Genomic DNA, 15,688 nt, shown 5'->3' on the forward strand with positions numbered 1-15,688 from the left:
CCACATATGTTATGTATATGACATGCTTAATATTTTGTATCAGATTCGCTTTTAACTCAAAACTAATGGACCATTAAATTTATAGTTTTAATTTATGGCTTGAATTAACTACATCAAGTAGAAAACTGTTCTTTTGTGTAACTTTGATAATGATTATTACAATGAAGATTACAGTGCTGATGATTATAATAATTATAACGTTGTAAATAAATATTAGTCCACAACAATGATTAACTTCAAGCCGCATTGTAAATGGGAATAATGCAGCAAATAACGAATAGGCCTGTGCCTGTACCACGCTCAGAGTTCATCCCAGCTTGTCATCACCACGCCTACACCAACATTAACATTTTGAGGGACCATCTTAATGTTCAGTATATTATTTCTTCCGTCCGCCTGAGCACATCGAACTAACATTATTGTTTTAAACGTTTGTCAAATGTTTCCTTCTGCTTAACTCGTTCGGATATGAGAGTTGATTAATGATGTATAATATCACTAATAACTTGCAGAAATTACAGTTTGTTGTTATTGTTTTGTTCTTTATTTAAGTCGTTAATTAAACAACTCCTAAACTACGCTCGCCAATTTGTCTCCGAAGTATTTTTTGGGTACACCGCTCGCAGATAAACATCCTCTTCCGATCCCCAAACCAGATGGTTTAGTTTATCAGCATCGGAGCTTCGTATCCACCAATCGCAACGCGTATACCAGTATCTTGCTATGCGACAGGTCGTGCTTAATGCCTTTCGCAGCCGCTGTGAGCAGCTACTCGCCAATCTTGACAAGCCATTAGGAATTTTCTCTGACCCGCATTCGCTGTGTCCGCTGCAATATTATCCGTACTCGTCTTGTCTTACCAACTATGGATTCCCAAATTGAGAACGTCGACACGGAATTGGAAACCACGATAAATACTGGGGAGTCGGATATCAATAGTGGCCATCAGAACCATGGGCTGCCCCACAACTCAGTTTCTTTACTAAACAATGTAGACAACAGTCGGCCGTCAACAATCGTCGGATCCTTCACGGACGAGGATGTTAAAGCTTCGCTTGTCAGTTTTTCTCCGGAGCAGGTCGTCTGTGTTTGCGAGGCGCTCCGTCAAGAAGGCAATGTCGATCGTCTAGCCCGTTTCTTATTTTCTCTCCCTGCCGACAATGCACTACAGCGACATGAACTGGTCCTCAGGGCCCGTGCATTCGTGGCTTTTAGACAAAGTCGATACAAAGAGTTGTACACCATATTGCAGAGCTTCCACTTCAGCCCGGCCCTTCATGTTGAACTGCAAGATTTATGGTATCGGGCGCACTACAAAGAGGCCGAGGTGGCCAGGGGACGGGCGTTGGGGGCTGTTGACAAGTACCGAATTCGGCGCAAATATCCCCTACCCCGAACCATCTGGGACGGGGAGGAAACTGTATATTGCTTCAAAGAGAAATCGAGGGCCATGTTAAAGGATTGTTACAAACAAAACAAGTATCCGTCCCCAGATGAAAAGAGGAATTTAGCGAAACTGACGGGTCTTACTTTGACCCAGGTCAGTAACTGGTTTAAAAACCGTCGCCAACGAGACAGAGCCCCGTCAAGAAGGTAACCAATTTGTTTATAAATATTTTAATATTGAATAAACAGTTATTTTATAGAAAGCCCACTCATTTTTTTTTCATATTGATGTTATGGGTCATTGTATAAACTAAAAATACTAAAAATAGATGAGACGTTTTATCTTGTCTGATAATAAATAATATTGTGGTGACATTAAAAAGTAAGTTTTTTTTGACAGTCAGTTAAGCTTTCGAACACAAGTTTTCGGGTGAAAGTTTATAAGCTGTTTTATATCGTTTGGTATTGTGGTCATCCGCCCTTTGATTTAAACACAATTAAGCACCTACCTTCTGTCTTTGTATTGCGACTTTGGATTGGGAATCAATCGGAAGTTATAGCGCATTAGTGAACTGCAATCGTTATTTACACAGTTTAATATTTCTATTCGTACGGTAAGCATGCCACCATGGTTTAAAGTCAGGCTCCGGAGGAAAAAAAAATTGATATGTTGTAGAACTGATTTTTCTAAGACGGAAAAAAGTTGTTTGACGAAAAACTGGGGAACGGTGAGTGAGATACAGATTTTTTAATATTTAAAAACTGGGGGAAAAAGGGGCGTAACTGCCCATTTTCACACCTTATTCCCTCAGTTTTTAAATATTTAAAAATCTGTATCTCATTCACCGTTCCCCAGTTTTTCGTCAAACAACTTTTTTCTGTCTTAGAAAAATCAGTTTTACAACATATAAAATTTTTTTTTTCCTCCGGAGCCTGACTTTAACGCATAGTTTTTAACGCCTGTTTAAAATGAAAGTACAGAGAATAAAATCAATTTGTAACAGGGCAGGATATGTTTATAGCTCAGCTGTATTGCTAATATCAAAACATGTTGATTTTTTTTTTCAAGTTCTAACATCGTCTACATCCTACAATATTTCCTGTCTCCATAAAATCCGATTGTTGATTCTGGCGTTAGATTTAGTTAGATAGCACGCCGGTGGTTTCTTTCTTGTGCCTCCGCAGTCTCCCGATTGAAGTTATCAATACAATACACGACACAGCGGGTGTACCGGTCGCCTAATTAAGAGGCATAAACTTTATCATTTTATCAACAAAAGAATCAATTATTGTAATACGAACCACACTACATGTCATGTAATAAATTTTAATTTTTGGTTAAAGATTTTTAAATCATCACTATTCACCTTTTTTTTATTACCTGTGTTGTGCATCCTCTTATATTTCAATATTCAGTGTTAATATTAATTTGTATGAGTGTACGTACATACGGCCTATGTTATATATGAAAACTTGTATTATAATGTGGCCTAGTTATCACACAAAATATTTCAGCAAGTTAATAAAGAAACATGAAGTTTTTACCATCAATTAATCTAAACTTAAAGCATCATTGTCATTTAGTGTCAACAGGGAGTTGTTATTGTGACTGGTGGTAGAATTTTGGTTCTGTCGTCAGCGTTGCTCACAATAAATCACGATATCCTCTTTACACGTACTTGCCTCCTCCCTCATATGCCAAACTTCTGATTAGGCCCCATAAAAAGAAATTAAATTATCACCATTTGAAAGGTGAGAAGACCGCGATCTTTACGATGGCCAATATTAGTAAAAATCCGAGTAAATTTTGAATTAAACTGTACACGTTGTCTATTATTCACTGTATATGCATTTTAACACAATAGAAATAAAACGCTTTCGTTTGATGTCAATACATGGATGGTGAAATCAATGGAGGACTAAATTAATTCCTCCATGGTGAAATTGACTAGACAAGACATTAGATTGGAAGCAAACGTTCCTGCTTTTCAACTTTCTGGGTATGGATTCTGATAAAAGTGATGCGAATAGAGATTTTATATTAAATCTAATATTTTTGTGGGCTGTTAACCTTTACTGTATGTATATAAAAGTATTTCGATATTTAACAGATTAAACAAACAATTAATTTATTTAAAAAAAAATATTTATGAGATTTCGTTCACCCATTGAACTTCTTCAGGTGGCTGAACATAAATAATTTCTTGCTCTGGTTTGACAGATTTTTTTTGTCATCATTAACATTAATGTTATCATAATTATGTTCATCTTCATCTTAATAAATAATAAATGGCCACGGATCACTAATTCATGACAACATGAGATGTGGTTGTGTGTTTATTTGTGGTTTGTGTTAGGCGTGGTTAGGTCTAGGCCTAGATGAATTTTAAAATACTGTATAAACAAAATTAACCTGCCCAACCAGATAAACTACGACGAACAACAATATTAATAATTAAAAAATAACGATGACAATATTGTATAAAAAAAATGTTTTAATAATAATAATGGTGTTTCACTAATAATAATGATAAATGCATTAATATTGACATCAAATCCATTATTAGCAATCCAACTTACTGGCTGTAAAATCTGTAGATCAAAAAATGTCCAATTAAACGCCTTCAAATTGGAACCAGCTGTTGTTGATGTCGCTTGGTTTTTAACTTGGTGATAAATCGCATCTAGGACCATATTGCACTTTCACCCATAATTTAGCGACCAATCAATCACCACAGCCAATGAGGCGCTTTTGGACGCTGGATTAATTTGCAAAACATTACTCCAATTTGTATGAAAATCATAAAAGTATTATCCTCGTATTAAATGTATATTATATTTTATTAGGTCCGTTGTAGCTTTAATAAAAATAGCCATGTACTATAAGTACTACAGCAGACCGGGTGCGAAGGACATTTCCTTCGGCGTGTGTGGTACTGTACGGTTGGACCAATCATGGGAGCGATCGAGTTGACATTGATGACGAACGCATTTTGATAAGGTGACGCGACGCGTATTACGATCTTTTTTTCTTTTTTTCTTTTTTTTTTTTAGGTAGGGCCTATATAATATCAGATAATCTTATTTAAGAAAACTGAGAAAAAATCTCCCCAAAATCAAAATTAAGGGAAAGCCAGAGATGGAATAAATACAGCTAGTAACTGATTCCATGTTTATGGATACTACACAACACATCACTAGTAGAATTCCCAATGGTACAGTACAGTAACCAGATGACGATATAATAGTACATTAAACAGCGAGTGACCGCTTTTCATTTCAATCTGACCTGCTCCTTGATTTAGATTAGTTTTTAGCTCTCAAAATAAACGAGATTTTTCTTTAGGTCACTACTGCATCAACATTCAGCATCATGTGTAGAATTGCTCGTTTAGATTTTTTGACCTTATGACATTCGACCCTTGAAGGTTTCTGTGTTACTAGAGTGTAATACAGGTACAGGCAGGTGGAGTAAGAAGGTTTTTTTTTTTTTGATGGCGATGGGTTATCTTCAAACAATAGTGCCGTAATTAATATAGGCCTAAACTAGCGTGCGAAGTGATTTTTACTATCGTTATACCGGGTTTATTGGCCCCGAGCGACCATCCGGGGTTCTCCAATATTTAAAGGAATTGTTAAAGGGCATTTTAATCCGTTATTCGCCCAGGGTGTACATTTTATGTTAAAATGTACTGTTTTGAATTTAAATTTTCTTCTTTTTTGAATTATAGCAGACAGTGCATCTTTAACAATAATATACGATTCCAAGTACTGATATATCTTTTAAATACCATTATTATACCAATCAATTTCATAAGATTCATGAATCTATAATTGTACGTACAGGTATAACCTTGGGGATAGTGCTGATTCTTTCATCAATGCTATAACAAATTCACATTACAATACTATATAAAAAGCTCATTTCACTCGTAAATATAAAATTAATCTACATTGTTTTCTTTCTTTTCTTTTGTTGTTTTTTTTTTTTTTTTATTTTCGATTGCCACCACTTCTTTCTTTTGACCCCAGCTATTCTCGCACATGGATAGATAAGTTGGAAACCCAGATAAGTTGCCCATGGCTATCGTGGTACAGTAATTGCCAATAATCCTAGTTATTTAAATGCTTTTATTTATACAGTATATACACATGGCCAGATGTTATGTATGCCATATTTACATGCGCTTTTAAACAGTTCTATAATTATTTGTTATGCTTAATTAAGCAACGTAATCGTAGTTTAGGTCTATGTATTATTATTTGAAGTTCGTTTATTTCACAAAGTTTGTAAAATGTGTCAATTGGCAATGTGCTATTTCTTATCTTTGTTTATTCGTACATTTACCGGACGAACATAACAATTGACGTCTCCTCACGAGTTGCCATGGTACCCCAATAAACATAACCTATGACATGTGGTGACACGGTGACCCGCATCCGGTGACCCGCTAGCACCCGTTCCATTTAATATTATAGCTATTTTTATCAAAATGAAAATTTATAACCCAAATTGTAGTACTAGTTGATAATAATTAAAAATACCAATAGTTAAATAATTAAAATATTATTGTGATGATGACGACGACGATTATGATATACTGTAAATCATTTAATATACAATATGATTATTTGTTGGCATTTAGATATGATTGTTTACATCTATACAAGTTCATAGTAGAATATGTTACAGAATATGATTTGACCATATATGATATTGATTACCGGGTTCTTAAAAAATAGAAATTTAGAAATCGTTCAGCCCTGAGGCTTAAATCTGCCGGCCTTGAAAAAATGACATTCTTTTGCGCAACGGCATGCTTGTCCTATCCGAATTTGATGTTCGGTCCATTCGAATTAACGAGGTTAGCTACCTTTAAGACGTGTCATTAACCCTGGGAAATTATACACAGATTTGCGCTGATATTATATCTAATACTCAGTACAGGTTTTTATACTACTAGCGTTATGAAATTTAACATCCATCAAATGTTTCTTAAACAGTCTAACAGTGTAAAATCGAAGTTATTGTATCATCATCAACACCTTGCATAATTTTTTATTTACTGATGTCATAATTTTTTTTTAATTAAAAAATTCGCATATACAAGGACAATTAACCGGTACATAATAATAAATGGCAATAATTCAAGTACAGGTATGTTTCCATGATTGAATCATGCGTATCCATTTAAAATTTTACGAGTATTTTATATAGGACCTTTTCGTTGCAGTTACGATACGCTCGAAAGACCCATGGAAATTCTAGCCCCTAGGGTTTTATCGTTTCTGCCGGATCCAGACAACGCATAGCCTACACACCTAGTCTATAACAAAATAAATTTAATAAAATAAACTTTGTTGAAAAAATGACTAATAATGGTTAAGCCTGTTATTACTATATTGTGGTTGATGTTATGTAGACCTACGTCAATATTTGTTTATTTACGTAGTAATAAAAATTGTTATTCTTGTCATATTTCTGAAGGTGTGGGTTTTTATGTAGAGTCATGAAGAATGCTGATTGGCACTTGTTCTTGTCTTTGGATTATGCGATGAGATTGTCCATAGATGGTTGGTGATAATGGCTCGTCATATATTAAATCGGGACACACTCGCTTCAATTAAAATGAATAACGGTTTGAAAATACCAGGTTGTTCCGATAATTGCTATTTGAAGCCTAATTGAAGTGCATTGGGAACTTAAGATTAGAAAGGGAGTGCTGTTTTGTCGGTGTGTGGAACGATAATCCAGTGTGCGTGTCCAAGATGAAGAAGAGTACAATAATGAATAATTAATTCTCAGTCACAACGTTACGTTATAATAACGTTACAATTTGGTATTCAAAACGGTTTTTTTTAAAAAAATGCGTATTTTTTTAACGTAAATGTATTCATATATTTTTCCGAGTTTTATGTTGACTACTGTATTTGGAGGTTTGAGAATCAGTCGATAGTCTATTGAATTTAACTCTTTGCTTCCTCTCTCTACCTCCCAAAAAAAAAAATGCACATTTATTTTTCATATTTAAGTTTGTGTTACAGAGACGAAATACTGTAAATGAATTGGAAATATTTGCAAACGTTGCTGAACGTGTCGACGTTATTGAACCATGGAATAAATGTTACAAATAGCGATGTGTGTTTGCTAGGTTTTGTCTTCTGGTGGCCGTGAATACACTTCTATCTAATAGGGGCCTATATAGACCAATTCATTAATTGATTTTTTACATGGATATGTTGTACTGCCAAGTCCAACATTCTTAAAGTCAGGCTCTGCGGAGGGAAAAATGTTTGGTATGTACAACTGATTTTTAAGACACAAAAAGCATACCGGTATTTGACAACAAAAAAAAAACTCGGGAATGGTTAATGAGATACAGATTTTTGAATATCTATCTCATTAACCGTTACCGATTTTTTTCGTCAATATGCTGTTTGTGTCTTAGAAAAAGCAGTTGTACAACATTTCAAAATATTGTTTCTCCGGAGCCCGACTATAAATAAAAGGCCACGTAACCAAAGGTTTGTTACCTCCAACTCTTTGTTTGGGACATGATAACAGACTGTACTGAAAACAGTACAGTATGTAATTATGCTATACAGTACCGCACAGTATATGTTATTGAAAATGACGATAAAGTTTAGGTCTATGTTTAACGTAATAGGCAGTTTTCGCCGCACAACGTTAACCTTAACGTTAACGGATGACGTCATAATTTATTAATCTTGCGTTGCGGAGTACGTTAATTTCAGGATTTTACGTGCTCGACGTACGTTAGTTACGGGTTTGCGCATGCGTATTTCGATTTGTTTACAATAGGGCGGAGCTACCGCACTGCATGTTGGGTACTAACGTCAAAGTTAAGGTTAACGTCGTGCGGCGAAAACTACCTATTATGACGTATGAAAACCGTAAACGTATTTAAATGAATTTTCTAAATAACCCAATGTATATATTTTTTTTTTGTTTCTATAGTGAGATTGAACACAATATGAACAATATGGAATCTCCGGAAATTAGTCCTGAATCAAAATTCATACCAGGGAACAATGGACTTGCCAGTCCAGCAATGGATGTTGGCGGCTCGCACTCTGTCATCACCTTAGCCAACAAGGAGAGTAAACTTACTGTAGTCAAAACTGAATTTGACTCGGACTCACCAGATGAGGTGTGGCAAAACATTGGCAATAACAAACATCCAAACGAGCAGGTGACCTCACCGATCTTCCCGGTCGCTGTTGTAGCAAGCGACAATGGAGCGTTCTTCCAGAATTCTGGCCTTTTTATGAATCCGTCCATACTCGGTTCAGCTCTGGCGTTTTCCTCGATGAACACTTCTGCAGCGCAGGCGTTCATGTCAACAATGGCTAACGCCGCTTTCGCAAATACATCGTTTCCGATACCAGCTACACCAAGCTCGTCGAACATTTCTCAAACTTCCGGTCTTCTTCCCGTATCGATTTCTGCCGCCATTCCTGCGAATTCAGCGACAGTCGGCAATGGTGGATCACACGCGCCGTTACATAATGGCAGCAACGCGACGCTCACGACACTCACGACTGTAACGCCACTTCTGACGTCTGCTGCCGTAAGCTCGATCTCGCCAATTTCGCACACTACCGATGCTTTGCCAACAATATCCACCTTGACTATGCCACAACCGATGCCAGTGTCGGCTAGTTCGATAGTATCGCAGTAGTACCAAAGATAATAAGAACAGGTGCCGGTTCACCTGATTTATCAGTAAATATATTATTACCGTACTTCTTTTAATGGTTGTCTGCTTGTAAGAATGTCTACTTAAAGTCGTCGAGTAAGCTACGTCTTCACAGCCAACAGAATATGAATGCGAGGAAAGAGCTCAGGATGTTGTCATTTTCAACAGGCATTATGATCATCAAAATCGTCACGGGCACATATAGAACAACCATTTTAATGTGTATTAGTCAGCAAAAACCAACATTAACGTTTGTTGCTAGTATGACTCTATCCATAATTAAACTAACATTACAGCTGCATCGATTACACTAACTGCTCTAGACTTATTTTATCACAAGTAGTCATAATGTTTGCAGAAAAATAGCAACTTTTGTGTACAGTATTTATCGCGATGACGTCTTCAAAATATTGCAGTCGTTGGCGGATTTTTATATAGATTTTACTCTAGTTATTTTTCTACTGAATTAGGTCCAATAACTGTTTATCGTTATATTTTATGAGTGTATTGATTATGTGCATTTATAAAATGAATATAGATTAGATATTTTATGCAATACTTAGAAACATTCCAATATCGTCTATGGCATCGGTTTCAGAGAGAAGTAATTGTATGGAAGTCTCGCTTTGCACAAAATGTTCATGTCAATGAGTGTGCGCAGTAGATATCGCTGTTGATGGAGTACGGTACTGAGGGTAATAAGATGTTGGTTGGTTTGTTCAGTCGACCTGGTTCGGTTTAAAGACTGGGCACTAAATATAAGAACATGTGGCTGTACTTATTGCTGTTCCGGAAATGGGAAAAATAGAGCCATTTTATTGTTTCTTAATCCCCTGCACTGACTGGACGATGGGCTGATCTGTTTGCAAAGATTAGGCCTAAACTACTAATATTTAATGTGTTATGTTAACGCATTTTGTCAGCATTTGTTTATATTGTAATATTTGTCTAGATTTTCATTTATGAATCATAAGCAGGGCTTCATTGGTCACGTGGATAATGGAGAGTTCGTAGGATATTTAAAAGGCAATGGCTATTGTTGTTACACCAGTCTTAAACGAATTCAATGTATGGATTGTCCTAAAAAAACAATAACATGTAAATTTAATAAATGAGGCCTGAAAAACTATAAAAACGCCATTAATGCCATAACGTTGTGAATATAGAAATTCATAGCCAAATTTAATATTTTGTTTAATATCGATAACCGAATTTATTATTATAGAATATATATGTAACATGATGAAACAGGTTTTTATGTACTTAATCGCCTTCGATATTAGCTTTACTATTTTGTTGTCTCCTTAGCTTGTTATTTCTGGTATTTTGTTTTATGGCCAAACAGTTTAGATTTTAGATAGATAAATAAATGTAATGTGAGTTCTCATTTGACAGATCTACTTACTTTAAAGCCAAATACTGTATAATAATGCACAATTTTCATGCAATCAATTTTATAAATTGAATATATTTGTCTAAAGATATTACACAATGCCAATTGATTAATAGGCGACTAAGTATTATACTTTGAGATCGAATGATCTATTTACCACGGTTTCGTGTATACAGCCCCATGGTGGGCTGACACTTAGCTATCGTCTCACTTTGTGAGTTGTAAGAGTAAATCCGGTTGGAGGAATTTTGGGATGAGTCAGAAACTAAAAATAAAAATGAACAGTCTTCCAACTGAAGATAAGAGCTGTCCTAGAAAGAAGTCAACAATCTGTTACTTGTACAGTTATTCAAGTGAATTGCCAACATAGAAAACGTGGATGGGTTATGAGTTCAAAGTAGCCACGTCAAGACGTAGCCACTTGGTCCCGCTGGGTGCTTATTTTTAAGCAATGGTGTTATTATGTTTTTTGAATCAGGGAGCAGTCATGTAGTCAAAGTGCCTCTCCGAAGAAAAAATGAGAAAGTTTTTAAAGTGTTACATTTATAGCAAGCTACATTTGTATAATTGCCAGGCGCGCGTATACCTGAATTGTTAAATATGAAAAGGCCTTCAAATATTCAAATGCTTTTGCGTTAAATCATATGTCGCTCTAAATTGCACACTATGTATGTTTGTACAGATATTAGTGTCCGGTATGCTACTTGACGAGGTGCTTAAAGCCCGGTTTCCATAAAATCGCTACAATGTGTTTACACTGCGACACGCGTACTGTCCCCGATTCGGCCGACCAATCAAGCGTCGCCGATAACAGTCAACGATAGCGTGTAGCGATTTTATGTAAACCTGGCTATTACCGCGAATTTATGCTAAATTTGTGCTTCATGTTTTATAGGCCATTTTTAATTTAACTATTTTTAGTCTATTCCGATGTGTTGATCATAGACCGTCCATATAGTTATATCTACATATTTAGTAATACAGTATTAAAACTATCATGATGCTCAAGGGTTTAAAAAAATTAATATCGAGGGTAGTGATAGTATTTTTAAAATTTTAATTACCTGGATTCGAATTTTTGATTAATAAAGACATTTAAAAATATAAGAAAAGTGGTCATGAAACCATGTTAACTCTGGTTGGTTAAAATATATGACATGTAAATATAGTGTGTTTTGTAGAAAAATAAAATGTTTAAAATCAAATTCCGACACGAATTACCTTCACTTTTTTAGCTATAGCACGTATATATTCTGAATCGATTTGAAATTCTGTTTTTGATTTTTTTTTTTAATCACAAAAAATAAACATTTTTTTTTTCAATTAGGCCTATAATGATGATCAAAACATGCCGACGAGAATCTGTTGGACAACTAAATATGAATTATCAAAATCAAGCTTTTGATAAAATGCCTATAATTATAAGCATTTGGTAATGTTTCATTTCGCTCCTACATCAGTGGTAGTAAATAATAATAATAATAATAATAATAATAATAATAGTAGTAGTCAGTAGTCATTGAGCGAATTAATGAAGACGAGCCATAGATAGTCATTGGCCTACGTTTATAAAGTTGTTTCCATACTGTCGCTACGTTTTCACTGCAATCGTTACATACGTAGTTGTTACCAACGCAATGGGAAAGGCTTTCCGATTAGAGCAACCAAATTCTTGCACAATTTTTGAACCTGAACAATGGAATCTTGAGCAACACAGAGCAGTTTCATGTGAGCCTTTTTGACTGCAGTTTTAGTCATTATTAACTGATAGGGCCTAACTATAACTAAGTGATATCTTTAAATGACACAGTTTATCACAATTGTTGAAAAATTCTCCGAGCAGTGTTTTTCATCAGTTTGCGCAAGTCCGACACATAAACAAGGACATGAAGCTTTATTTTATTACTTACTTACTTGTTGATAAGTCATGCATTGCCCAATGAAATTTTTTTTTTCGTTACCTTTGCTCTTCATATGGCAGACACTCAGTTATCTTACATTCTATTAATAATGTTTATCGGTTGTACTTTTATGCTTTGGTACTGTAACGAGTGGGACTACTCCACGTAGTGTAGTCCTAAATCGCTACTTTAAATTTCTTGAATGTCGTTTATTATGTCCGTAATGATGTTTGGGTTTGTTCCTATCCTTATCTTTTTCTAATTTAAAGTGCCTATGTTGCCTCTTTATTACTATGTCTTTGCCTTCTTTCCTGGATAAATCTCGACAAAAGGCCTTGCTATCAAACATATCTCCATTAGTGCTACTGGCTCCAAAATTTGCCTAAAGGGATCCAACAAGTCTCGACAGATGGATCATCCTACGTCCCAGTCTACCCAGCGACACTCAGCTATTGCTGGCCTACATATAATCAAACCATGGAGGAATAATTTCCTCCATGATCAAACTCACGGGCACGATTTTATTTTATAGATGAAATTTTTCAATCGCTACCCAAAAGCTGTTTATAGGCAGATATGACGGAACAAAACGAGACATTTAACTTTCACACAGCTGCAGATATGTTGAAACTTGGGAATGGGGTAGGGGGTGGGGATGTCTAGATTGACATATCCTATCCACCTCTCTTAGTCAAACCATAGTCGGGGGTGATGAAAGTAAATTTTTAACCCTAAACTCCTGGAAATGGTGTTAAAGTTATATTCAAATTTTTCTAATTGAATTTCTATTTTTCCAACAAACAAACGATGTAAGCCTACCCACCTATCACCCCATCCCCTCCACTCCCCACCAGAGAAAATGATCTATGGTAATGCACCGTGCCCAGAACTCAACATTACCAGATGGATAGGCCTAACAAAGACTCCTAATACTATTACAGTACTAGACAAAAAATATTTTTAGAATAGCTTAAACCATGGAGAAAATAATATTTTTCCCATACTTAAACAGAGAAATTGCATAACAGATATACTATAGGCCCCTATAGGCTATAATCTGTATATTAGCTTTTATTCTGTATACTGGACAACTAGGCCTGGCAAAACAAATGTTCCTTTATTCACCCTTGAAGCTATAATAAATGACTCACCGGAGAAAATTGACATAAATATTGCTGCCGAAAACTACCGTAGTGAATAAATTTTATAAAAGTTAGTCACAGCAGGGAAGACAGCTCGTCATAATGGTCTCAAACTTGCGTGACGTATGTACTGTTGGCTACCATCACGTACTGTTAATAATAATATCCCTGTTGCCAAAATACATCTTGTTATCTTGGCTCTTTGAACGCCTCTAGTATTATATTGTTTAAATAAATAAATAATATTTATTTTTTAGCACCTGGGCCTATTATATATATATAACCAAAGAGGTAGAAAAAGATAAGAGCTTTTCCAGTTGCCGTCATCTTTCTATTTAGCAGTTTTTACTCTAAGTTGTATACCGTCATTTATAGCATAAGTTAATTCATTACGTTTTTTTCCGAAGAACACATTGGTGAACCGTTTTTGGTTTTTTTGTATTACTATTATAATTAATTTACAGGCCTATAAGTTGCTTACATTGCTTTATAGATTTTATTGAACAAAGAGTAAACAATTTGTTTTAAAAAATGGTTCAATGCCTTTCACAATGAATTACTTTATATCTGCAAAATGAAAACAACGGGATGCATCATAAGCAAGTCATTCTAAAACACGTGTGATTGCTGGAAACAATAATCTTGTCCTAAAAGACGACCAGTATTCAAAGAAGTAGTGCTCGTACGATACTTGAAATCCATTAGGAAATGTGAATTCTAGAACGTATACCGGTATCTACACTGGTTGATTAAGGAATATAAAGCATAGAGGATTTGCCTCTCTATTGTTGAAAATAGGCCTAGATATTGAACGATATAAAGTGCCTATATTCCTTTCATGGGAGCTAATTACCTTTTAACTGTTTTTCATAAATTTGTAATTTTAATCAGTAGAATTTGATGACAAAATTAAAACTGATTCTGTTTTAGTAAGCTACTACCTATCCCCGCCTCTCCCACACCAACGTTATTCAGGCTATGTTCTACCCCATCCTGATCTTCAGAAAAAAATAAAAAAAAGTCACAAACGCAAAACGCGTCCATCCAATCAGGGGCAATATAAAAATAAAAATAATTGATTAAAATGATAAAGGAAGTTAATGTCATGGAACATTCTTATCTGAGACACGTTTTTTATTTAGGCCCGAGGAAATTTCAAACATGGAAACGAGACACACAACAATATACGACACGGTCAGGAACGCCCGGAGTAAAACAGCTTAAAATGGTCCACATATCAAGCGCCCTGAGCATCTTATGTTAGATGGATATGGCGCTATTTAAGACCTGTCTCTTATACACATCTAGATGCAAGGAACAGTATTGTTGGTAATTCGTAGACGCGTCATAATCGACCTTGTGACCTTAATGGAACGCGGAAATAAAACGTCATCTTGAAAACGCTCATAACATTCAGAATCTCTCATAAATAACCTCTGATCTATGAAACGTTCTGTAGGAACAAAACATCGAATATAAAATATGTATTGTTCCCTGAAAACGACAAAAAGTAAAAATTATTTTGAAATTAACTTGCTCATTCTGCAGTAACATGCGGTATAGGCCTAAATTAATTAGTAACTTGAGCATAGACATTTTTGAATTGAAAATAATAAACACTTCCAAGTGACTGGAAGTGTATCTATCATGTTTCGTTGTAAATAAATGATTGATTGATTGACTGATTGATTGATTGATTGATTGATTATATTCAGTATCAGTACATACGAAAATACAAAGCATGACCGGGTAAACATTTTAAATGTTCATGTTGTTAACTGATGATTTTTATGATTTTTTTTTCTCGTATATTTCGAATATCGGTGCCGTAGCTTTAAATAGGCAGACTACCAAGCATAAGGACCAGTTATGATATCAATTAACATTTTGCAGACGTACCGTACGCTACGACTCACTTTATTCATTATTAAGGAATTAATTAAGATTTATGTAAATTTCTTTTGTTTCTCTATAAAAAGTCATTTCAAATTATATCTTGTTTCCCACTATTCCAGACTTAAGTTTTGACGCTAGTTGTACGCAAAGTCAAAGAGATATATAGGTAATATCTGTATGGTTAGCCTTTTCAACATTTATTTACCGGGTACTCATATAAAAGTTAACTTGATTTTGATTTAACTGTGT

General features: G+C 35.1%; 1 protein-coding gene across 1 annotated transcript; it reads left to right on the forward strand.

The window, feature by feature from the left end:
- The first annotated feature begins 176 nt into the window (after positions 1 to 176).
- LOC117122021 (homeobox protein SIX4-like) lies at positions 177 to 11,705 on the forward strand. Its single transcript, XM_033267506.1, has 2 exons — positions 177 to 1,593; positions 8,366 to 11,705. Exons 1-2 carry the CDS (start codon positions 866 to 868, stop codon positions 9,087 to 9,089), a joined length of 1,452 nt encoding a protein of 483 aa, XP_033123397.1. The 5' UTR covers positions 177 to 865; the 3' UTR covers positions 9,090 to 11,705.
- Positions 11,706 to 15,688: the final 3,983 nt, after the last annotated feature.

This window comes from Anneissia japonica, unplaced genomic scaffold (genome assembly GCF_011630105.1).
Source record: "Anneissia japonica isolate Jap-2015-1 unplaced genomic scaffold, ASM1163010v1 scaffold1208_len1460985_cov181, whole genome shotgun sequence".
Classification (NCBI taxonomy): Eukaryota; Metazoa; Echinodermata; class Crinoidea; order Comatulida; family Comatulidae; genus Anneissia; species Anneissia japonica.

What these genes read in the sequence shown, in the direction of transcription:
- LOC117122021 (XM_033267506.1), top strand. Translation starts at nt 866, where the DNA reads ATGGATTCCCAAATTGAGAACGTCGACACGGAATTGGAAACCACGATA. An exon ending in GACAGAGCCCCGTCAAGAAG is followed by an intron (nt 1,594 to 8,365) that starts GTAACCAATTTG and finishes TTGTTTCTATAG; the next exon opens with TGAGATTGAACACAATATGA.